Source organism: Podospora anserina, chromosome 3 (assembly GCF_000226545.1).
Source record: "Podospora anserina S mat+ genomic DNA chromosome 3, supercontig 2".
Lineage (NCBI taxonomy): Eukaryota > Fungi > Ascomycota > Sordariomycetes > Sordariales > Podosporaceae > Podospora > Podospora anserina.
Window position 1 is genome coordinate 73,102 of NW_001914856.1, and position 25,304 is coordinate 98,405.

Consider the following 25,304-nt stretch of genomic DNA (forward strand, 5'->3'; position numbering starts at 1 on the left):
CTTGGGGGGGGTTGATCAGGTGTTGCCAATTGTGCGGGGGGTGAAAGAGGGAGATAGGATGGGTATGCCGGGTGGGGGTGGAAGAAGGGTTGGTTTTGCTGGGGGAGGAAGTTAGTGTGGTTTAACGAACCACTACGAACGGTGGGGAGGATAAATGGTACCGGGAAAAGCTTACTTTTTTCGGTTCTCAACGGTGATTAACTTCCGTCTTGAAGGGGGATTAAAATTTTCTCGATTGTTTTAATAATCGATTAGTGTTTATTTATTTTTATTACCGGGTCTTTTATAATAGCTTCTTTTAGTTCCTAATTGGCTTACTCCTTTTCCTACCCGCTACCCGGAACTCTATATCCTTTTTAATTAAGTAATTAAATAGCCGCGTAATACTTACGTACCTATAAATAAATATTTAATAAAAATTCGTAAACCCTAAAAATTCTTTAACGTATATTTATAATTACGGTATAAACTAATTTTTAATTACTATAATTTTCCTAAATTTTATACGAATTTTATTTAACGATATTAAATATTTTAAATATACTATTTTTTATATATAAAACTCGCTTTTTTTTTATTAATTAAAAGTCTAGTTCCGTATAGCGCGTCGAATATCTTTTATATATATCGTTTATATTCCTTTAAAATACGTAAGTAAATAAAAACGTCGTTAAAATAATATATTATTATTTTATCGAAGTACTTTCGGATTGTATAATTAACGAAAAATTAAAACGTTATAGGCGTATTAGTTAATTTAAATAATATTACGAAATATTCGAAATAACTATAGGGTATATAAAATACTATCTTCTATTTATTTCCTTTTTTAATCCGTATATAAGCGTACCCGATAAATATATTTAAATATATAAAGTATCGTACCCCTACTAATTAATTTTATAACCTAAATATTAATAGTAACGGGTAACTATTTTTTACCGTTTCGTTATTTAATTAACGAAAATATATATATAATTATAAAACCACTATCCTTTTTCGGTACGAAGAATATAGGGTATTGTATTAGCGATATAGATTTCCTAATATATCCTTTCTTTAAATTCTCGTTTAAATACTTCCGTAATTCTTTACTTTACTTATCGTTAATATAATAGACTTTAAATAGCCGTAACTTAGCTCTTTCTTTTAACTTAATCTCGTAGTCCTACGGTCCTCGCTCTAAAAGTCCCTCTAAATATTTAGCCGTAAAGGCTAAATATTTTTAATATTCCACCGGTACCGCCTTTTTCTTATTTTTTTCTATATAATTATAATAAATATACTTATTAATCTCCGATATCTTTATTAACGTCGTTAACCCTTTACTTCTTTAATTTTACTACCTATATCGATAGAGTATATTATTATTTTTTAGGTTCCTTACGGTAGTATTATAGAGGGTATTTATCCTATACTTTATTCTATATATATATTTAATTTCCTATCGTTAATTAGATATTTTTAAGGTTTTTTTAGTCGTAAGTAGCTACTATCCCTCTAATCGATATCTAAATTATAATTTTTATATTATAATTATTTTAGGATTATATTTTTCGAGGGTCCTATATTTATAATATTAAATATAATTAAAATTATTTTTCTTTCGATTATAATATCTAAAAATAATATTTCTCTATAAACTTTTTACATCGGAAATAATCCTTATATAACGATTTATTTTTTTTTTCTTTTATAGTATTTTAATTTAATATATAAACTATAACGAAATTAGGTTCGTTTCTATACTTCCGTTTATTAATATTATTATTTAAATATTTGGGGAATATATGAAAAATAAGAGGTATTTATTTTTGTGATTTTTTTTTTATATAGTAACGACTTTATTAATGAGTACCGGGTCGTTATTTTATACCTTTACTTTACGCTAATACTTCCGAAAATATTATTCGTAATCCGTTAAAAGTTACCGGCCCCCGCGAAAGGCCGCGAATCGTTTCCTAAATAATTATATTGTTTAAGATCATCCTTTTACTCCGGGTTATTTAATAATATAAAGTCTTTTAACTATACCCGCCTAGCTTCCTCCTATCTTCCGTCTTTTACGTATTTAATATTTTCCTATATATATATTCGATAATAGTTTTTTTACTTAATCGTTTACCTAAATATTTTTATTTAATAATATTATTTATCTTTTTTTTATAAATATAATACGTAATTTAGGTTTAGGTACTAACCTAATATTACTTTTTCTTAAAAACGTATATTATCGTTTATATTTTAACTATTTATATATTTAATATAGTATTTTATATACTTTAATATAAATAATTAATAATCGTATAGCGACTTACTTTAATAATATTTTATATATCTATATATAATATATTAAAATTAAAGTATTTTCCGATACTCTGGATACCTAAAATAAAGTTATACTATATTTCCTTTATAAAGTATATACTATATAAATATAAATATATTTTTTAGTAACTTCGCGATTCCGATATTAATAATTTTTTTACCCTTTTAATATTTTTTTCGGCTTTTATATATAAGTTTTATAAATAATAATATTTCTTACGAAATAATAATCTTATATTTACCGTATTACTTTTTTAATATTATTTATTTAGTAAGTCCTTCTTACTATATAGCGTTATTATCTTTAGCGACTTCCGTAACGATTTTTATAGTAATTTATATTAGTCGATCCTAAAATACTAATATTTAAAGGTCTCCTTCTTTATATTCCGCCTTTAACTTTTTTATTATTTACCGTAGCCCCTAAAACTTTACTTCCTTTTATTCAGCGTATTAATTAAAGTTTTTTTCGAAATTTATTATTTTATTTTATTAATACTTAATAATTATAACCTTTATAACTGTTAAAATACAGCACTTATTTGTGGATTTTACAATATGTTCTTTCTCGTGGCTTACAGCACTTAAAGGCTTCAAGCCACAGCGCCCATAACGCCCACAGCGGTCACAAGGAACTACAAAGTTTTTATACAAGCCACTATAGCTAACTAAACCGATAGAAGTTATGGGGATTGATAAGGAGGAAAAAGAGGTTTTGGATGCCTATAAAAGGCTCCCCTCCCAATATATTTAGAATAATCTTTTTCTTTCTTAAGTTCAAGTTAAACAGTTAAAATCAATATACTAATTTACTACACTTTTGTAGGGCATAGTTCCCTATACTTGCCTTCCTTCGGTGCTACCTTACACCGTCGTACCTCGCAGTTTAAGAACCTTAGAGTCTTTAGGTAATTACTTCCGACCTACCTGGAAGGTATATAACTAGCTTGCCGACGATATATTTTAATAGGTTATAAGCCCGGACTTATATTTAAGCTTTAGCGAGTTCCTTTATTTTACGTTTCTATAGTGGTTTTTTACCGTAAGCCTTATTTTTATAGGCTACTAAGCCCTAGAATTGGAATACTTAGCTCTATATTTATTAATTAACGCCCTACTTTCTAGGCTTTCGTCTTCTATAATGGATAAAGAAATGGGGAACGTCCCCCCCCTTCCTAATTTACTTTTAAGTATCGACCCGACCGCTTTAAGTTAGTAAATCGCTACTTAACTGGAAGCTTACTTTAAAGTTTAGTTTAATAAATTTATAAAGAAGTTAAAAGATATGGTTATTCGTTAAAATAAAAAAATTATTACGTTATAGGTTTCTATTAGAAACTCGGTACTTCGTTTAAAGGACTCCCTTACATTAGTACCTTCGGCTGTACTTACCTCCGCTTCTTTATTATCGATACTTTTTGCTCCGCCTATAGCTACTATTCTTTTAGTAAAGGACTTTAATAAATAAACCTTTTAGTTAATTAAAAAAAATAAACTTTTAGGGCTTAATAATTATTGATAATAAATTTAGGCTTTTATTATTTAATTAAAGGTTATAGAGATCCTAGACTTTATTAATAAGCTTACCGAGGTTATTAATACCCTAACGGATATATTTAAGGTTTATTTAGTCCTTATTATCCGGAATATTTTTTAGTAGGGTCCCTTTTAAATTATTAAAGTAAAGGACTTTCTGGTTACTATTTTCCTACGCCTATAAATATAATATACCCTAGTTTAATTAATTATTCGGGATAAGTTTTATAAATCTTATTACTTATTAAAATTTAATAGTTCCTTTATAGTAATGGAATTTAACGTTAAATTTAATACTTTTATTTTTCGGCTTAAGGGCTTAAATATAATTATTTAGGAGACTAATTAAATTAATTATTATTTAAATACTTTAAAATATAGTTTTCTATAATAGTATAAGCGCTATAAAGCTTTAATTCGTTATTAAACGTATTTAAGTCCGGCTAAATTATTTAATTTTTTTTTCTTTTAAAATAATTTTTTTATAAAAACCCGGAACTTAATTACTTCGGTTATTTAAGCTCTTATAGCCCTATAGTCTTAGTACTTTAAAGTTTAAAAGAATAATAAATTTCTTAAAGATAAGCTTAAGAATTCTGGATCTTTAGGGGGTTTAGGGGGTTTAGGGGGTTTAAAGAACTTTAAAGGCTCTATAGATTTAAAAAGCTCGGGAAGTTCGAAAAAAAAAAGAAAAAGGATAAGTTTAAAAAATATTTTTTATAGGACTTCTTGCCCTTAACGAATATTATAGAGGTCTCTTTCCTAATAGGCTTTAATCTTAGTATAGGATTCTATAATATCTTAGAAAATCCCTCCTTTAGTAAAGGAAACCTTATAACCTACGTTTATAAGGGCCTTCGAAGCGTATAGCTTTTTAATACCGGCTCTACCGTTTATATATATAACGAAAGAAATTTTTTTACGGATTTTTTAATACTCGAAAACCTAAGCTCGGTTTAAATAAGGGGCGGCCCTATAAGCCTAGTAAGCTAAGGTACTATAAAGGTTTATTTTTATACCGGAATTAAGAACGGAAGGGCCTATTATTTTACGGTTTTGCTTTTTAAAACCCTTTATATTCCGAATTTCCTACTAAATATTATAAGTAGAAAGTACCTTTATTATTTTAAAAAAACTTTATTTTATTAAAAAATCTTTAATACTAATAAGAGGCTTATTACTTTATTCGATTTCGATAAATCTAGGTTTTTTCTAGGAATTAAAGGAAAGAGCTGCCCCGGAAAGTATAACTATTAATATAATTATAGCGCTTACACTAAAAATTCTAGTAATTTAAAGGACTTTAAAATTCTTACGATCCTTAAAGAATTTAAAACCCCCGAAATTCTAAAGGGGGTTAAAGATTAAACGCTAGTTATTTTACCGGTAAAGCTTTTTAAAGAGTTTTTTAAAGAACCTTTAGTAATACTTATCGAGGTTATTATCTTTTAATATATACGGTTAAGCTATATAGGCTTTACCTTTTTAAAAAAAACCTTTTTAATTACCGAAGGAATACCTAACCTATAAAAGATCCGGCCTAAAGATTTTATTTATAAGAGCTATAATACCGTAAAAATCCTTTACAGGCCCTTTAAGTAAGCCGTTAATAACCTTTTATTTACTCTAAGCCGGATTAAGGGAAATATTATTTCGATTAAGCCTTTTTTATTTACGAAAAAGGTTTACGCCCTTGTTTTAGTAGATCGGAAAACCTATTACCGTTTCGTTCGGCCCTTAAGGTTAAAAGAAAATATTATTTAAAAGACTTACTTAATAATCGAAAGCCTAAAGAACTTTTTTTATAAGTACTTAGGGTACTTCTATTACGACGGGGGAAAAGAAATCCTACCTTTAAAAGCCTATTTTATAGAGAAAGGTATTAGCTTTAATACTTTAAGTCCTAGAACCTTTAACTAAAACGGTTTAATAAAGCGTTTTATTTATATTATTTTTAACCGATTAAAGGCTATAGTATTTACTTTAGGCTTCCCGTTTACTCTCTAGAGCTATATTATTTAGCTTATAATTAAAATTATTAATAAAACGGTATAATTTTTTAAGGAACTTACGCCTTATTAACTTTTCTATAATAAATTACTTCTTAATTAACCGGCCTATAGGCTTAGCTTTTTAAATTATAAGGCTATTAGTACCGAGGTTACGGTATATATCCTTACTAAGAGCCGGGTTTTAAGAGAGAAGTTTACGCTTAGAGAAATTAAAAGTTAGTTCCTTATAGTCCTCGGTTACTAAACTTATTTAATTTATTTAAGTTTAAATAAAATTATTTAAACTAGTTTTATAAAGTTTTACGAAAACTTTAAGATTTAGCTTATAGGGCTACCGAACTCTATTAGCCTACTAAAAGTAGTAGACCGGTTTAACGACTTAGAGAATAAATTAGATATTTAGACCCCTGTAGAGGACCCTATTTAAATACCGGATCCTGGAATTCTAGTACCCTCTATTATTATTAAGATTTTACTACTTTAAGCGATTCGGGAGTAACGTAAAGAGTTTAAGCCTATCGACGAAATAGATTATATTAAACTTATTAATTACTTAATCTTTAAGTCCTTAAAAACCTTAGTAGTTTAGTTTACGGTTACGTTTTTAAAGCTTAATATCTTTAAATAAATCCTAAAGTACCTTAATAAAGATTAATAGTTATAAGTAATATTTATAGAAATATAATAGTTTTTTATAACGAAGACCTTTTATTTTATTAACTGCTTAAAGGCTAAAAAGCGGTTAATTATTAGTCGTTAAGTCTTTAAAGAAAAGAAAAACCCGTAGGGTATTATAGTAAAGTATAAGGTATGGCTAGTTGCCCGGGGATTTTAATAAGCTTTGGGAATTAACTTTTTATAGACCTACGCTTCTACTATAGGCCTTTTAACTTAGAGGATTATACTAGTTATTACTATGGTATTCGATTAGGATATTAAGTAAATAGATTTCGTAGGAGTTTTTTTAAATTCGGAAATCGATTTCGATATATATATCGAGCTTCCGTAGGGCTTAACCGAGTTTTCTTATAGTAGTTTAGCCGCTATAACCCTATTTAAGAGAGCTAGCTAGGACCTTATAGAAAACTAAATTATATTTTTAAAAAAGTCTTTCTATAGCTTTAAGTAAGCGTCCTACTTATAGTAATAAAAGGTTTTTATAATAGCCCGGGCACTAAGTTTTAGGCTATTAATTTTAAATATAATTATTTACTTTTACTTAAATTATATAATTTTTCTTATTAATTACGTTAATAATTATTTATTTATAGGCCTATAGTACTTATAACTCTAGGCTTTAAAGAAAGTAATAGGTAACTATTATAATATCGAAAATCTCGGCCCGGCTCGCTATTTTTTAGGTATTTAAATCGAATGTAATAGGTTAAATCGTTACCTTTAGCTTTATTAAAAAGCTTATATTAGCGAAGCCGTTAAATACTTTAATATTAGTACTAAACCCATACTTCTTTCCTTAAGCCTAAGGTTTATAGGATATAATAATAAGTTTAAAAGCCCTATAATACCTATAGAATAATACTTTTATTAATAACTAATCGGTATTATTATATATATTATAGTCTAAACGAAGTTTAATATAGCCTTTAGTATTTAATAGTTATTACAGTACCTAAAAATACCTACTTTAATATACTTTAAGGTTATTAAATCCCTTCTTTTTTACTTATATACTACTATAGATTTAGCTATTAGCTACGGCTCGAATAAGGATTTAATACCTATTAGGTTTATAGATAGTAATTAGGTTAAGTATAAGACTAGTGTTAAATTAATATACGGTTAATTATTTATATTTATTAAAGGACCTATTAGTTAAAAGTCTAAAAAAGCCTTTACGGTCTCTTTTAGTACCTTAAAAGCCGAGTTTATAAGGCTTGTAGAAGGCTTTAAGGAAGCTATATAGTTTAGGGAATTATTTTAGGAGATCGGTAGGCCTATTTACTAGCCTACCCCTTTATTATGTAATAACGAAAGCTCTATTGTTACTACTTATAGTAGTAAGTATAACCGCCGAATAAAATATATATTTATTAAATTCTAAAGGGTTAAGGAAACTATAATTACTAAAGTAATTATTATTACTTACTTACTTATTAAGAAAATACTAACTAATAAGTTTACTAAAGCTTTTCTAGTAACTTTATTTAATAAATTTATAGAGCTCTTAAATCTCACTAGACCGTTCTAGCTACCTACGTATTACGGCTGTAGAGGGGGTATTAAAATACAGTATTTATTTGTGGATTTTATAGTATATTTTTTTTTATGGCTTATAGTACTTAAAGGCTTTAAGCCACAGCGCCTATAATACCTATAGCGGTTATAAGGAACTATAAAGTTTTTATATAAGCTACTGTGGTTAATTGAACCGGTAGAAGTTGTGGGGATTGATAAGGAGGAAAAAGAGGTTTTGGATGCCTATAAAAGGCTCCCCTCTTAGTATATTTAGAATAATCTTTTTCTTTCTTAAGTTCAAGTTAAACAGTCAAAATTAATATACTGGTTTACTACACTTTTGCAGGGCATAGTTCCCTATACTTGCCTTCCTTCGGTGCTACCTCACACCGTTGTACCTCGCAGTCCAAGAACCCCAGAGTCTTCAGGTAATTGCTTCCGACCTACCTGGAAGGCATACAACTAGCCTGCCGACGACATATCTCAACAATAACCTTCGGTCCCCTTAATATAATAGTTATTATAACGATTTTTTTTTTATTTAAATTATTTAAATACCTAATAATCTTTTTTAAAATATTTTATTTTACTATAATTAAAATATTTACAGTTATTTCTACTTTAGTCCTAGCTTTACGGCCTTTATTATTATATAATATTAATATTTATAAGTCCCGAATATATAATACCGGAGTAATTAATAATTAAGTATTACTATTTACGTTTATTATTAGAGCGGTAATTTCCGTAATAACCCCGATTATTATAATTTTTTTTTTATACGACGCTAGAATTATTTATCGTCGATCCGTATAGCTATAGCGATATACTTATCGATAGTATTAAGCCTTTCCTCCTTATATAACTTATCCTTTACTTTTTTTTTAAAGCTATTATAAGGGATTTATATTAACCCCTTATCGTTAATCTCGCTATATAAACTATCGATTTTAAATTAAGTAGTATATTCCGTTACTGAACGTATTTACCGTAAATTTATAAACCTCTCTTATACGCGCCTACCCTTATTGTATTTCCTAAATATTTTTTTAAACTTTACTTTAAAAACTCGGTAATTTCGAAAATACTAAATAGTAATTTCCTTCTAATCCTCCACCACTACCTTATAATAATTATTAAAAATAAATTCGAATTAAATAAAAGCTTTATCCTTAAGCCGGGTAGCTACGTATATTACTTTCGACTCTTCTATATCGAACTATTCCGGGTAATAACGAAAGTAAATTTTAAATTAAATTAAAAAACTTTTAAGCTTTACCTTTCCGCCTCTATAACGCTCTAATACCAGAAATTTAATTACGTACGTAGGCTTAACCGCCGAAAAAGTAAGAACCTACTCCCTAGTTTACTGGGCTTCGGCCTTAAACTTTTTAACGCGATCGATAAACTATTAAGCTATAGTAACCTTAGACCTAGCGTTTACCGTGGAAGGTCCCTCGATAGTTAAGTTAAGCGGGACGCCTTTTATTTAAACGTTTTCGGGTTAGGCTATAGTAGTAAAAAAATGCTTTTAATTTATCCGTAATAGAGTTAAAGTAAGTATATAACGTGTAATAAACCCCTATACAGAACCTTTAAAAGGGATATTAGTTAAAAGTAACTTCTAATAATTAATTCGGTATAGTTAAATAATATATAATAAAATATTTTAATATAAATACTAATTACCGTAAATATAAATTTAAATTATATACTACGGAACTATCTATTTACACTAGCTAGTTCCTCCGTATATATAGACTTTAGGGCCGTGAGGTGCTCGCCCTACTATAGGCCCGATTACTCCTAGCACATTACATCTATATTATACTCGTCGTACTATACCTCTAATTATCCCTAGCATCTTGCATCCTGCAGACTGCTCGTGAGCCTTAGCGCTATAGCACTTTTGCTTAGCCCTGATCGGCTTATTCCCTGACTTCCTAAATGATTAGCTAGGGGCGACCTGCGCCCCACATGTGGCGCGACCTGCCGTTAGGTTAACTGTGACAGGTTCCTCGAGCTTTTTAATATTATAGTATTTCCGTATTTTTTCCTTTATAAACTCTAATTTTTATTTAAATTTACTATAAAATATATATAATTTATTTACTCTAACTTTAGCCCTAAATACCTTAACGCTTAATCTTTACCGTAGGTTTACTTTATATTTAAAGTTTATAAAGAAGAATATAGTTTTTATTATTTTTATTAGTAACGTATTATATATTAATTATATTATAAGTAATAGTTTAATCTAATTATTTTACTCGAAATTAATATAATTCTGGAGGTACTATTTTACGATTTAGTTAAACCATTCCATTTAACCGTTTATGTAAGGGTAGTAGGCCGAAGACGCTTTACTTACTATCCCGAGCCTCATTATTAACGCTCTTTAAAACTTCGATACGAATTTAATATCGTGGTCCGTAATAAATTCCCTCAATTATATTAATATGTAGGTACTACTAAATGCCCTACTTACTGCCCTACAGATTAATATTATAGTGGGCAATACTGCTATAAGCAGTAATGGAACTTCCCGGCTTGGATCCCTTTAGAATATTCTTTATAAGGGACCCTTGAAGGCATATAGGGCTACTGTGGCCTAAAGCTTAGTCAATGGATACTAGAACCTTCCAAAGTGGCTACAGGCTTACGTAGTAAGTTGCTACAATAGTGTGATTTATAGGGCACTTTTGTTACCGAAGGTTCTATAGATTTCCGTAAGTTTACACTAGACCCACCTAAGCCCACCAAATACCCTAAAGTAGTATAGGGGCTTCTAGGGCCTACAGGCCCTACAGTAGGCCTACGAAGGCCTATATATAGACCTCTCCTCTCTCCTGTAGAATAGTTCTCTTTCTTTCTTTAAGGGCAAAAGCTTAAGGCTAAGGCCAAAAGCCAAGGCCAAGGGTAATAAAGGCAATTCTTATTCTTTATACCTTACTGTATTACAGTGCTTTACCTTCCTTCGGCACTGCCGTCGTATCCTCCCGCTTCCGCTTGCGCACTGCTGTATTTTACAGCAACCCTATATAGGTTCTATATTATAGGCCTATCAGGGCTCACCAGCTAACAAAATTAAAGTAAGTATATAACGTATAACGAACCTCTATATAGAACCTCTAAAAAGGATACTAATTAAAGGTTACTTTTAATAATTAATTCGGTATAACTAAATAGCGTATAATAAGATATCTCAATATAAATATAAAATACCGTAAATATAAGTTGTAATTATATACTACGGAACTATTTATTTATACTAGCCAGTTCCTCTGTATATATAGACCGGTTTATTATTATTATTACTAGTAATAATGTCGATTATCACTCGTCGTTCACCGAAGGCTAGTGATAATCGTAATTATCACCCTTGGCACTAGTAATAATCCGACTTTTCCACTTTTCCGTTTCAGTAGTTAGGCGGGTCGCGCCCCGCGCTCCCCACTTATGTTAGGTCCGTGACATGTACCGAACCAGGATTGTTCAGAAGTGCTTTCAAGCAGTGTCCCTTTCAGAAGTTCTAGATAGGGGTTCGTTACATTACTTTTACAGTAGTATAATTATTAAAGGAATTTATTAATAAAAAATGAAAATTTCAAATGCGTTTTTTAGTATGCTGTAATTGAGGTGATGGTAATGGCGAGGAGTATAATTCCCTTAAATGGAGTTTGTTTTATTAAACTTTGGGAAGATCGGCCCAAGCAAACAAAGCGGTTCAGTCGTTAGACGGGCAAATTACTGCTTGGCTTGAGTCGTTATAACCCCTGCGGGAGGCGCACCCCTGAATGACCCCTGAGTTTATGCGTAGGTACATTAACCCGTGATGCCTTGACTTTGATACAACACTGGTATCGCAACACAGTTAGAAATGAAAACCATCGTTCCTGTTCGTATCGTGGCAGAGTCGATGGCATTGAAGAAGTGGGTTGGCTGAATCCTCTTTATGGAGTCATTGACTCCAGTCTATGACGACAGTTAACATTCGTCATGGCATCATCACGGCCGATGCCAACCAACAGAAAGCCACCACAGAATTAACTATACACAAAGGCCAAATGGGTCAACCAGTTAGAAATGGACTATTTCATCGCCCAAGACGAACGCTCCCGTCAAGAACGGAAAGAAGACACCGAAGAAACACAAAAGACCATCACCACCGCCAACAACACCACGCCTCAAGATGTCAAAGATGATGCCCACTCTGGAACTCAATCCTCACAAACGGATTCCCCTTCTCAAAATCAAAACACACCACCCCGATCATGAGCCACAGCTCCCCATTAGCGACACAAAGTCTCACCCCACCCGTCCATCAGCCTCCGACCTACCAGACCCCTCCCCATCAAACAACACCGGCACCATCTACTTCATCGGCACCGCCACCACCATCCTCTCCTGGCACGGCGCCCGCATCCTAACCGATCCCAACTTCCTCCACGCCGGCGACCACGTCCACCTCGGCCCAGGCGTCACCTCGGAACGTCTCACCGATCCCGCAGTAGACATCAACGCCCTCCCACCCCTAGATTACATCCTCCTATCCCACTACCACGAAGACCACTTCGACCGCCTAGTCGAAGACTCCCTCAGCCGCCAATTCCCCATCATCTCCACCCCCCACGCCAAATCCTGCCTCACCTCCCCTTCCAAACCAGAGCCCTTCCAGAACGTCACTGCCCTGGACTTTTTCGACTCCCTAATCATGCCCATCGTTCAGCCCACCTCCACCAACAGCAACGGCAAAACCCCTCAAATCAAAGTAACAGCCATGCCAGGGAAACACGTCCCCCCCGGCCCCCTCGCCGTCGCCAACGACCTCCTCGGCGCTGTCCCACCCACCAACGGCTGGCTTCTAGAACTGGGATACACCACCTCATCCGAAACAGCACAAAACACCCAAGTAGGCTACAGGATCTACATCTCGGGTGACACCCTCCTCATCGACGAGCTGAAGCAGATCCCACAATGGCTTCACGGAGAAAAGATCGACCTGATGCTTGTCCACCTTGGCGGGACGACGATCCCGGGTGCAAAGATGCCGCTCTTGATGGTGACAATGGATGGGGTGCAAGGGGTGAAACTCATGAAGATGATGAAGCCCGACATCACCATCCCAATTCACTATGATGACTATGACGTGATGGTGTCGGGGCTGGATGACTTCAAAAAGGAGGTCAACGGCGCAGGGTTGCAGGACAAAGTCGTGTATCTGGATAGGGGGGAGGAGTATCAGTTTCAGGTCAGGGGGCTATAACTGAAAAGAAACAAAAAAAACTTTCAATGGTCTTAAAGTCAATGTTCGTATTCGCTAGCAATAAAGATGATGGTATCATAACACTCCGTCCCAAACTACAACTAATTCGCACAAGCATTCTGTCTCTCCTTTGGCCATGGCGCTGTTGCGTCTATTCAGGGAGCTCAAGCCCTCATGGGGGCCTGTCCCTGATAGCCCATCTTGTCCGGCACACCTCCCTGCATCGCGTCCCTGCGCTTCTCCACCTCCTTGTGCGACTGGATCACACCGCAGCAAGGGCAGCAGCAGGCGACAAGACAGTCGGTGCACCCGCTTCCCTCGATTCTATGCTTGGATCGGACCTCTCCACGCTGAAGGCATTCGAGACTGTGTTGCACAACAAGTCAGTACAGGTGCTGTTGGGAGAAAGCCATGAGGAAGAGGTTACTAACATCCATCCCCAGCCGCCACAAAAGTTCAAGCCACACCAGGCACATCCCCACATGCCACATCCGCTAGGTGAAGGGTTCGAGGGGTTCTCGAGAAGCTCATGAGTCTTGTTCACCACTGTCCACCCATATGGTCAGCCACTAATCGATACACACCAAGCAATGGGTGAGGAGAGTTGAATGAATGGCAAGACTCACGAATACAAGGGCAGCAGCACCCCATCCAGAAGTGCCCACCAGAGCAACATCCACAGAGGCCATCTTGCCACTCTCCTTCCTTGATGACGGTGGGTTGGTGAGACATGATGTGTTCGATATCAGATCCGGTGGGCAACGTTACGTAGAGATGTCGTGTACGGGATAAGTACGAGAGGTAATCGGGTAACAACGGTGACGACGGTGTTCTTGGCATCAACCAACAGGATCCGAGACAAGAAAAGAAACTCAATTCCAGTTTTCCTGGGGAAAAAGGGGGGAACTCGGTTCATTTTAAACCATTAGCCCTGGGGGTCGGTCTCTGTCGTTACACAGCAGCAGCAGCTGCTGCACCCTTGACTGCGCCATGTGTGAGGATCACACTTCGGACTGAGAGTTATTAGGTAGGAGGGGACAAAGAGGGACCCCGGCTTGCGGCTGATGAATGGGACCTGTGCTGTGATGGTCAGAAGGGAAATGATGTGTCGTTAGTTGACGGCTTGGGCTGTAATGTTGGCCTTGGCCGCGGCTCGTGATCATGTATGTCTAACCGTTTTGGAAAATGCGGTGCGAGACAACAGAGAAGGTCGCAGCCAAAGGCCTGCTGCCTCTTCGCATTGTTTTCTCATTTCAACGTCGAACCGCAAAGGTCTGCCAAGAGCTGGGGAAACGGCAGTGGCTTTTGGTTGTCTGGGAAGCTCGGTCTTGTGAAGGGGCGTTGGTGGGCTGGAGCCTTGCGACTCGGACTCGTAGAAGTGTTGGATCATCGGAGGATGGAACTTTGGTCAGGTATCGTGGCAAGCCAGCGACTCCTTGCCTGACTGAACACCTTCATTTTGAGTTTCTCTGTATCCAAGAACTGTCAGCTTACGAGTCAGCTAAGAATTTTCTTCACCTCAATTCTCCATTCTAGAAATGTTTCCTCAACGAGGCTCGCAGCAGTTGATGAGATGGTGGGGCTTGGCTTTGGAACCATTGAGACCACCCGCACAACGCCCCCACAATTGACAGCAGATCATGCAGGGTCCCGTCGTACCTGATGGTTTGGGACCTCCCAACTGCGACCAAAAACAAACTGAACAGTTATTTCGTCGTAGAAAAAATCAGACTCGAAAGGGATTGAGGTAGGTAGTCAATACCTACTGACCTAAGGAAGTGTCGGGGTCCTTTTTCATTGACAAAACACCCGAGAGCACCTTGCGGGGAAAGCAGATCACTGCATTCCCCCCACAGGTAGGGCTGCTAGCGCACGGCCCAACCGCTGTGCCGGAAATAGCCCACTGTGCTACTCATCACTTAACGAGGCTCGGATGAATATCAATGCCCGCTTCTCCATGAATGACATGATTGAGCCGCCAGCCTACCGCTGATGACCTCCGAAACAGATCTATATCTCCCAGTCGGCCGAACCACGGTTCCTCGAGAGATATACATGGAAATATCTTTCTTGGCGTAACCAAGAGATGAAGCTCTCGATACGAAGGCCTGTTGTCAGGGTCACAAGTGGGTGAGGGTAACATGCGGTGGTATTCGCCGTGGTGTCACCTCAAGGCCGCCTCAGCCGCACCCCGGAGAGGTGACACAAAGTTCTGACCTCTTTGTCAATCTGAAACCATGCTTTGTTGATTGCAATGTGCCATAATCTATCTACTCATCACCACCATTACTTTTATTGACCTCGAAATATCACCACATGCGTTTCCGGGAGCCAACGATGTAGTCATGAAGTGAGGCCCTACACAATTACGAAGCCCCAGAACGGATATGCCCATGTATGGTTCAAGATCTCGTCACGGCTGGTCGCTGCAGGTGCATGTCAGGTCTGATACAGTGTATACGTTCGGATTGCTGCAATGTCTACCTCCATTGTCCCCCCATTACACAACAAAATTTACATCCATGCAGATCTTCTTTACAATACCTATCCGCATCCCATCTTTACTATGCCAACTAGTGATCAGCCTGCGATTTACCCAGATTCCCAACAAGGCAGGCCAACAACGCCAAACCCCCACCACCACCAGGTTGTGAGCTCATCTCATTCTTTATAACAAACCCCTCCTCCACGGTGCACTCTCTTTCCTCAACACAGCTCTTTCCCTGCCCACACTCCTTCATCATGACATGGTTGTTCTGATCGACAGAGTTCTCCTTCTCAGTAGACACCTCCCCCTCAATCTGCTTCTCCACAATGCACTCCTTCTCCTGAACAATATCCTTCTCCTGAACAATATCCTTCTCCTGAACAATATCCTTCCTCTGAACATACTTCTCCTCCAATACCTCGTTCTCGGGAGAAAACTCCTTCTTTTCACTATCGCCATCCGCATCGCGACACATCAGCCAGTCATATGCCTCTTGATTGATCTTCCGAGTGGTGGATCTGCGGTAAAACTCCTCGTTTCTCTTGTGCTGAGCGGCCAAGGCCTCGGTAGCCTTGCGGTGCAACAGAGCCGACTGATCGATCTCGTCCAGGTCGTCATACGCCATCGTGGGCCAGTCGTCAGACAACGAAGTAGACCAATCCTCATTGTCGGGGATTTCGGCATGCAGCCAAACAACCTGTCCATTCCCGCTGCAAAGATCGTTCCCATCCCCATTCTCACTGATAGCGGATGGTGAGCGGTCCATGCAGGCAGCGTACATCCGGCGAAGATGCTCACTTCGGTGCTTGAAATGCTCGGAATACGGCATATCTCCAGACATCAGGATTATCTCCCCTAAACGCGCTCTGGTTAGAGCCACGCACAACCTATTAGGATCGTCAAGAAAATCAGTCGATCTCTCCTTCGAGAGATCCAAAAACACAAAGTCAGCCTCGTGGCCTTGCGAGACATCGACTGTACGAGCTTCCACCCGCTTCTGGGCCCATTGAGGGAGTGTCCTGAGCTCATTCTTATACCGCTGGAAGGCAGCCCTGTATGGCGATATTATGAGGATGGTGCCGGGCTCCATCCTGTCCGGCTTGCGAAAATGTTGATCAGCCAGCAACTCCTTGACACGAGCCATCACCCAAGCCGCGTGGCTGGGATTCCAGCATGATGTTCCCTCCGCCTTTTCTCCGACAGATCCTTTTAGATGAACAATGAGTCTCGGTACTCCGCACGGCTTATTGCCAATGAGCCGGCTTAGATAGTTGCGGACATGAACGAGCGGGCGGTTTTCCGTTTTTGCTGTTCCCGAGACCATGCGTCCGTTGTACCAAAGACCGGATGCCAACCGATGAAGGCTGCCATAGGCACGGTGATTGATCAAGAGTTCATGACGAATCACCCGGGCCCTGGCCGCGCGTTCCATCATCGAAATTTGCATTTGTCGCGCGTAGGGATTCTGAGAACCGGAGCCCGCAGAACCGACGTAAGGTACAGTTTGCCGATGATCGCCGCAAAATATCCAGGCGACCGGGTTGAAGTTTGCAATTGCCACCAAGTTGCACAGCTCTCGGGCATGAGGCGACTCATCAAAGAACACCAAGTCGGGCTTGAACATGCCCTTAAAATGATTAGACGCAGCCACAGGGGTTGTCGCAATAAAGTCGGCGTCGGCTAGGGTGTCTCGGTACAGATCGTATACTAGATTGCGAAAACGGAGGGGGACCACGAGGCATTCCTCCTCACCGAACAACTCTTCTTCCATGTACTTCTTGATCGGCTCATACTCCGTATCCTTGTGTGCTTCATAACGCTCCCAGGCCGCTTCGTCGAGACTCGGGGCTCTGCAACTGGTCTCGGAGTTTTGTCCAGTGGTCATCTCTTTGACAGTCGCAAGGAATTGGTTGGTGAAGTCGGCATTGGCAATTCCGCCCGCCGCGGCGTCCTCCGCTTGGTTCAGCTTAGAGCTCCGGTTCACCTCAAAACCCCAACCCTTCATCCGAATGATCGACTTCTTCATGCCCAGATCTTGGTACAGGCGGACCATTCGGTTCGCAACATCGTCGACAGGACTGTTCATATCGACGATGAACAAAACTTTTGCCGACTCATTCGGACGCTTCCCAAATCGTACCATGGGCTCAGATTGAGCCATGGCGATAGTGAACAGATTGAAGTGCGTCTTACCCGCACCAGGCCCCCCTGGGAGAACACAAATACCGCATGGTAGATGGTCAAAGCCGTGAAGATAAGCCTCCTTCTGCTGTTGGTTTAGCATATGAAACCTCTTGCCGAGGGGCGTCTCAAACCAGCCAGGCCGGTCAAGAGCCTTCTTCATGTGTGGCAGTTTGTCATGAAGGTTGACGCGGAAAGCAGGGTTTGTCAAGGTGACAAAGTAGTTGAATGCGTCCAGTTGTCGATCCGTCGCGTTCTGGTAACGACCATGGAGAGACACTAACGCTCCAATTTCAGAATCTTTGGTTGATTCCGAGGCGAAGAGATGGAAATTGACCTTGACGACGTTGGTTGGGTTCAGCTGAGAGACCAGATCAATTTGGTCTGCAACAATCTTGTGATTGTGAGAATCGCGACGCAAACCAGAAGAGTTCCCAACCGAGGAGGCGATGGGTGAAATGGTTGATGATGAGGAGGCTGCTGGGGAGAGACGCTTGGGACTAGTGGCCGCCGAACCGGAAGATGACCCAGTAGAGTCGATAATGGGTTTGTCCAAGACCTCATGATGCTGTGCAGTCGGAACGATTACTTTGTATGCGGGAAGCTTTGCCAGCGGCGAGCTGCTCGATCCCAGAATGGCAACTAGATTCTCAATGCGAGCGACATCCCAGTATCCGCTGAAAGTACCATCCGCAAAGGCGATTCTCACTTTGCCACCTCCACCTTGGGATGGCATCTTGCTATCGCCGTTGGAGCCTGGCTGAACGAGAAGGAGGTATTCGCTGCGCTTTGTGGTTTGCCGAATACGAGTAATGAGCCTGTTAAAAGGCCGTGTTAGTACTTGATAGAGCAGGGGGCTTGAATGAAGACAACATACCAAGCATCGAACTTGAGGCCCTGCCCATTGATCTCATCGATCAACCGCGCATCTTGAAGGAACTCATGCTCCGTTCCAGCCTTGTGGATGCGCGCAAACTCGGCGATGGAGCTGAAACTGTAAATGGGAGAGGACTCCATGATGGTCGACTGATGCTGTATAGGTGTTGTGTTAGTGACTCAGGTCGCGTGCTTGGGATTTGCGAAACAGGGAGCCTTCTGAGAGTCCGACAAGAGTGGAAGGGAAGCCGGCGGGGTGGTGGGGGAGAATGTCGTGGTTGTGCCTTCCAAAATGGATGACGGGGATTGCGGTGGGTGAGATATGCGAAGCCCAATGGAAACCCAAGAGACTGAATTGCAAAAAGAGGTGATCGGAAAGAAGCAATCGATGTGGTGAAAAAACAACAAGAGACTGGCTCCTTTGGTGCTTGGGATAAAAGAAGAGAGAGGAGGAAGAAGGGAAGAAATTCCCACGCAGCCTGCCTTTATGGCACAGAAGAAAAAAAGACTGCTCCGCCAGAGGTCGTGGGGCAAGTCTGTCAGTCTATTCACTTATTCATTCACCCGCCATCACAATAGGTGATCTCCTATTGTGTTCTTGCTCTTGATGTGCTCATTGGCCATTTTAGTGGACGGCTGGGACGACTGTGCTCCGGAAGTGAACGAGGGTGCTCCGAGTGTGGGTGAAGGTGCTGCGTGAGTGGGTGAATGATGTCGGCGCAAGTGGGTGGATGTGGTCGGCGTGAGGGCAGGTTGCTTAACGCGGCTGGGAGCAAGTCGATCGGTCGTGCTCGGCGGCAGAGAAAATTCTTCAGTGGTTGGAAGCCAACCAAATTGCTCATCCTGACCAAAAGTTCAGACAAGATGTCGATGTCTGAGGTTTGGCAGAGCGACGGGGTATTCAGGTGGAATCATGATGCTTTGTTGGGAGGAAGACAGAAGTAGATGGAAAGAAGCAGGTGGAAAGTACCAGTATACTTAGGTGAAGTCGGTTCTTATCCAAATGATAGATGGCCCTGGAAGACTTGGGACGATAAAGTCCCCGTATCGTTTTCACCAGCTGGTTTATTAACTTCAGGTTGAGCCACAACAGCCTGCTCATGTACAGTTTGATTTTGGCAACAGCAGCAGACAAGGAAGGTGCCAGTTTATCAGTCTGGCTGCCACAAAGGTTGAAATGCCAAAAGAAAAAACCAGGGGTATATTGCTAAATATAGAAAACACACTAACTATTGCTATCTTGCTGGGTGATCACAGCAGACTCCTCTCTCTCGGCCACTTCTATTATCCTAGCCAACTTCCAAATAATCCATCTGTGTTTGAACTTTGAACTTTGATCCCCCATTATCATGAGCTCTTGCCTGTCATCATGTGCCATCACGATCATCATCAATCCACCAGTGCCGGCTGTTCGGACCTCCCTGCTTGACCCCCCTTCTCACGTCGATAGTAGTGGATATGCTGCTCGTCATGCTGATTGCCTCGGCGACGCTTGCGAAGGATGGCCGCAACAAACGCCCCGACCACACTGAGTAGCGTCAACACCAGAGAATACAACCCAATCAAGAAGCCAAGGATCTCCGAAGTCTCGCGAAGAGGCGGCCGAGCAAAATCCAACGGCATGTTGTTGTTGGGACCTTGCCTGTTGATGGTCAGCTCGGCACAGACGATCGTGTCCAACAACAGCACAGCTAGCAAAATGGCCCAGGGGATATTCCACAGGGTGAACTGAGTTGGCGAGGTTGTTCTGCTTTGGTATCGATGTCTGATTGTTCGGGACTGAGTCTGGTGAATGCAGGAAAGGATCTCCTGCGTGTGTCGACCACGAGCTTTGCAAGAGTAGCCTGGTGAGCTCCGGACATCATAGACGTACTCCCCTTGACCTGATTCGACTGACTTCTTGCCCTTCCTCTTCCTCTCCTTCTGGCGTAGACCAAGTGCAGCGGGGCCAAAAAAGCTGACAAACAAGATAAACAGGGCAACGGCCGTGGTGATGACAGCGACGATGCAAACTCCGACGGTCCAGACCCGAAGAAAGGTGGCAAACCCTGCATCTGCGAAAGGCTTCTTCGGCGCCAGGACAAAGTAAACGGTTGGAACATTGTCACAGGCGCCACCTTGCTTGTTGCCATTGCGGATAAGTGGCCAGTTTAGTGCCGCCGTCCCAAACATGTACATCGACCAGATGAAGAGCCCGATGGCAGCCGTCAGCTGGTCTTTGTAACTGGTTGTCAGCAAGAAATGCCGGAAGGCATTCTTGGGTCGTCGTGCTCGGCGCTTGATGACGAGTTCTTCAGACGCAATGAGGGCAACCTCATGCTCAGCGGCTCGGGCTTCGGCCACGGAGTGGTTGGAATGGACCAATGCCGCAACGTAGAGATCCCGGAGCTTGTCAATATCGGCGCGGGTGGGAGCGGCTGCAATTTCCTCGATCAGCTCAGTGTTGTAGACTGTTGTCACGGCCCCTCCGTCGGTGTTGTTCCCCAGCTGAGAGCCGTCCTCGGCCGGGACCTCGATCTGCTCATGCCAGTGGGAGACGTAGTGCTGTACCGCATGAACAAGGGCTTCTTGTGCAGCGTCATGATCTGCGTCTGCTTCCTCCGCCGCCGCATGTAGAGCAAATGCTTTCAAAACATCGGAATAGGCTCGTGCTCGTGCCACATCCAGCTCTGTCACTGCTGACTGTCGACAACGCTGAAGACGCTCTCGATATTCTGTGTCGGTCTTGGCTCCCCGCCTCCCATCAACCACCAATGCCTGTCGGAAGAGAACAGTGAAGACGAAGTAGACTGGATACCAGAGCACGAGCTGGATCAAGATGGCGTAGTCAATGATAATCAAATTGTAGTCCACAACGTTGAGGAACATGGACAGAAAGAGGGACAGGGCCAGAATACCCCATGCGCCGTGCCAGAAACGGAATTGCTTGTCAACGCCAAACAGGACGGCAACAATGGCAGCGATATAAAGCAGGTAGAATCCAACACGAATTCCCGTGCCGATGAGCATCTGATCACCAAAGATATGACATGGTTGAAAAGAGGTCACCGCACTCAGTTCGTCGGTCCCCACGAAGCCGGTGCTGGTGATGCCCACGAAGTAGCCCATCGAGTGCAAGTGAGTGGTGATGTTGCTGTGGTACCAGGATGTGTTGATGATAAAGGATGGAGTTTGACTTCCAGGGAAACCCACAGGGAAATGGACGAGGGGCTCTTGAGCGGGAACATGCTCGATCTCATGGAGGCTGCCGACTGGCCTGATAGCCATTCACCAACCGGGGGGGGAAGGGGGGTCGACACACGCATGTGCGACATCTGCAGCCCAATACGACCCCGGCTCCGAGATGGGTGAGGTGGGCTTGCTGTGACGAAGCTGAAGGGCAGACGGCCTCGGGCCCGTGATGGCGGCGCAAGCGGCAGGCGTGAGAGCCGTGATTGGGCAGTCCAGGTTGTAGATGCAGCCCCGCGAGGTTGGGCCAATTGAAGACTTGGCACTCCCTCTCGCCCGATCGGCATTGGGCAGTGTGCCCAACCTCATCCCTTCTGCAGCCACGAACAACACCACACCGCCTTGGACAACTCAGACCCACGACGACTCCAATCAGGAGCTGCCCCTCGTTGGCGGGCTGCAGTCGCATGCAGCGGGGTTCAATATTCGGGGCTTCAACTTCTAGCCCATCAGATGACGCCACGGACTTTTTGACCAAAAGAAAACCTGATGGTTCCTGCCAGGGTCACATCTTGGTTCCCAAAGAACTCTTAGCTCCCATGCTTTAGGATGTCGGCGTCTTGTTCCTGAGCAAGCGTGACTCGGATAAGAATGAGGCTCGCTGCCTCTCCTCTCTTGGCAGTGCTTTCGAAATCTGTACCTCCAACATCATTTTGAAAATGTCGACAAGAAGTGTCCTTTTTGCAGGCCTCGAGCTCTTGGTGGTGGTCTGCTCTGCGCAAAAGAACGAGTTCTTCCGGTGGAACACACCGAGGGCAGCTGGCCTGGAAGGACCATCCCTCGATCGTCGTCAGACAACACCTCCTGGCTATCATCCCGAGTTTGGCTCATGCGGTAGCGGTACAACTTGCGAAAATGCCTGCGGTGCAAACTGGCTGTCGTGCAGGGCGTCGACGGAGCTGTCGTTGTTCTGCTACAACCAAGTGGATCTAGGTCAAAGCTGTTGTGAGAATGGTTCAGGGCGTGCCTGTGACCGTGGATACTATTGCGCATGGAAAGAACTCGGCGGAAGAGTATGGTGCTGTGAAGATGTGAGCTGGCCACTGTTTGTTGGAGATTGCCGAAAGATTATCTGACACCTGTTACCAGGGCCAAAGTCTGGAAGAATGCGGTGTGGGCGGAGGGACCACGTCTGCACCCCCTTCATCCTCCACGGCAACCACCTCGGCGGGCCCAAGCGGCTCAACAGACACCACAACCACACCAACGGACACAGAGAGCGACTTTCCTACCGCAACAGACAGTCAGTGTGCCCCCTCCACCGTCACCTCAAGGGAAACAACCACCGTGGTCTCAACCTTTGAAGTGACCGTCACTGTTGGGACTGGCGAGTGCAACACGGCATCAACTGTGACTTCCCCCCCAGGCAGCTCATCCTGGACCGACACCACGATAACGAAGCCACCAACATCCCAAACAACTCACAGACCTACGGTATGTATACGTATTAATGCCCTGGTTTGATGCCTTGCCATTCATTCGCTGACTGCTTGGGACTTAGAACTCAACGACGACCTCGCCTATCGTCACCGCAGGCAGCAGTGATTTGAGAGTCAATCTTGGCTCATTGGCACTTTTTGTGCTCGGAGTGATGCTGTACTAAAGTTGAATATGAAAGCTACCTATGTGGGTGCGTGAATATGACTGCAAATGTGTGAAATGACGACATGAAGATTGGCTGGCAGCTGAGGTTTATGTTCAGGTTGGATCCTTAGTTGATACCCGGGGGTTGATGGTTAGCTAATACATAAATTTTCTTTACTCTCCTTTTCTTTCTGCCGCTTATACTTGCCTCTGCTTGGCCTGATGGGTGTTGGGTTATCTGTGCCCTGCGATCTCAAACCCGAGCGGCCCCTCTGCATCACGGACATTTCGTGCGACCAGTTTGATCATCCCGCATTTTGAATCGGCTAAGAGACGGGAGAGCTTCTGAATGCCCACCATGGATGGATTGCACCTTTCCGCAGTATGTATAAGATGTTCACGCAACTGCGCATCGATGCCAACAAACTTTCTCGGTCCACCAAGTCATTGCATCATTGATTAGTTCAACATGCACAAACACGGAATTCCTCTTCTCTTTGCTTCGCTGGTTACCTCCGTTTCTGCCCAGAGCTGCCGTCTTCACTTTGATGGCCGCGTTCCGCCAAGCTTCGGTGTCGCTGGTTTCGACACTCCAAATAACTTTTTCAGCGAGACCAATGTGCTCGGAGCTGGGCTCAGCTTCAGCCAGCTCATCCAGCTGCCCGCCATCTCTGCTTCTCTGGTGCGTTCATCTATCCCGAATCTGCTCCTTATGCGTGCGAAAGATACCAACCAGGAAGCAGTTCGACATTGAGACTATTCCCATAGAAGTGACCATCAGCGACGCGTCCATCTTTAACGGCCAGACTGGCTTCCGTCGCGCTGAGCTCCTTCCTGCCAGCAACTCTGGCATCGACGACAGCACCACAGGCATCAAGACCCTCCATTTCAGCATAGGCAAGGACGCACAACGCCCGCTGAATTTGTCTCACGAATATCAGCTGGTGTTTCTTGAAAGCAACGACTTTAGCACCAATCAGTTCGTCTTGAAAACGGGCACCATTCTGGGCGGTGACACAGCTGTCGACCCTGATACCCTACAATTATTTGGAAATGTCAACCAAACCCCATCAAAACTTCTCTTCAGCGTCCCATTTCTGGACGGCGTTTTCCACAACTTTGCTGTTACACTAGACTTTGACACCCTGTGGGTCTCGCTCTACTATCTAGTCACAAGTCTTTGAGCTTATAACTGACGGACAGAACAACAGCACTACCCAGGTCTTTTTTTCAGCCGGCGGGGATCCCCTCGAGGTCGTGAACCAGGTCATCTCCAACGACGTCAGCGGGCAAGGACAGTTCCACTTTGGCTTGCTCAAAAAGCCGACTGATGCGGTTGGCGATATTACAAGAAACGGGTTTCAAGAAGACGGTATCGACGAGGGCATCATCTTTGGCGGCATCTTCCAAGAGGACAGCTCGGCGGGTTGCGTCAGCTTGCGGCCGTGATCACCACTCCCTTCTCCGCGGAGTTTTTCAGCCATTTTCAAAACGTCATTCATAACCCCCAAGTGCCTTTTCTAGACAATTTTTGCACTCCTTTTATGGGCCTCAAGAGATATTCAACAGTTGGTTATTTCATTTTGGCTTTTCAGAACACATTAGTGGC

At 41.6% G+C, this 25,304-nt stretch overlaps 6 protein-coding genes across 6 annotated transcripts; 3 read left to right on the forward strand and 3 right to left on the reverse strand.

The window, feature by feature from the left end:
• Nucleotides 1-12,264: 12,264 nt before the first annotated feature.
• Nucleotides 12,265-13,338, forward strand: PODANS_3_2080 (uncharacterized protein; the record flags this gene model as incomplete). Its single annotated transcript, XM_001908938.1, has 1 exon — nt 12,265-13,338. The coding sequence occupies one exon, from the start codon at nt 12,265-12,267 to the stop codon at nt 13,336-13,338; it is 1,074 nt and encodes a 357-aa protein (XP_001908973.1).
• A 164-nt stretch (nt 13,339-13,502) lies between these two features.
• Nucleotides 13,503-14,070, reverse strand: PODANS_3_2090 (uncharacterized protein; the record flags this gene model as incomplete). The annotated part of the gene is made up of 3 exons (XM_001908939.1): nt 13,503-13,704; nt 13,770-13,884; nt 13,965-14,070. 3 exons carry the CDS (start codon nt 14,068-14,070, stop codon nt 13,503-13,505), a joined length of 423 nt encoding a protein of 140 aa, XP_001908974.1.
• A 1,841-nt stretch (nt 14,071-15,911) lies between these two features.
• Nucleotides 15,912-19,024, reverse strand: PODANS_3_2100 (uncharacterized protein; the record flags this gene model as incomplete). The annotated part of the gene is made up of 2 exons (XM_001908940.1): nt 15,912-18,825; nt 18,885-19,024. The coding sequence occupies 2 exons, from the start codon at nt 19,022-19,024 to the stop codon at nt 15,912-15,914; spliced, it is 3,054 nt and encodes a 1,017-aa protein (XP_001908975.1).
• A 1,248-nt stretch (nt 19,025-20,272) lies between these two features.
• On the reverse strand, nt 20,273-22,520 carry PODANS_3_2120 (uncharacterized protein; the record flags this gene model as incomplete). The annotated part of the gene is made up of 2 exons (XM_001908941.1): nt 20,273-22,117; nt 22,185-22,520. The coding sequence occupies 2 exons, from the start codon at nt 22,518-22,520 to the stop codon at nt 20,273-20,275; spliced, it is 2,181 nt and encodes a 726-aa protein (XP_001908976.1).
• Nucleotides 22,521-22,770: 250 nt separating this feature from the next.
• On the forward strand, nt 22,771-23,714 carry PODANS_3_2130 (uncharacterized protein; the record flags this gene model as incomplete). Its single annotated transcript, XM_001908942.1, has 3 exons — nt 22,771-23,142; nt 23,201-23,545; nt 23,613-23,714. The coding sequence occupies 3 exons, from the start codon at nt 22,771-22,773 to the stop codon at nt 23,712-23,714; spliced, it is 819 nt and encodes a 272-aa protein (XP_001908977.1).
• Nucleotides 23,715-24,243: 529 nt separating this feature from the next.
• On the forward strand, nt 24,244-25,144 carry PODANS_3_2140 (uncharacterized protein; the record flags this gene model as incomplete). The annotated part of the gene is made up of 2 exons (XM_001908943.1): nt 24,244-24,842; nt 24,907-25,144. 2 exons carry the CDS (start codon nt 24,244-24,246, stop codon nt 25,142-25,144), a joined length of 837 nt encoding a protein of 278 aa, XP_001908978.1.
• Between the last annotated feature and the right edge of the window lie 160 nt (nt 25,145-25,304).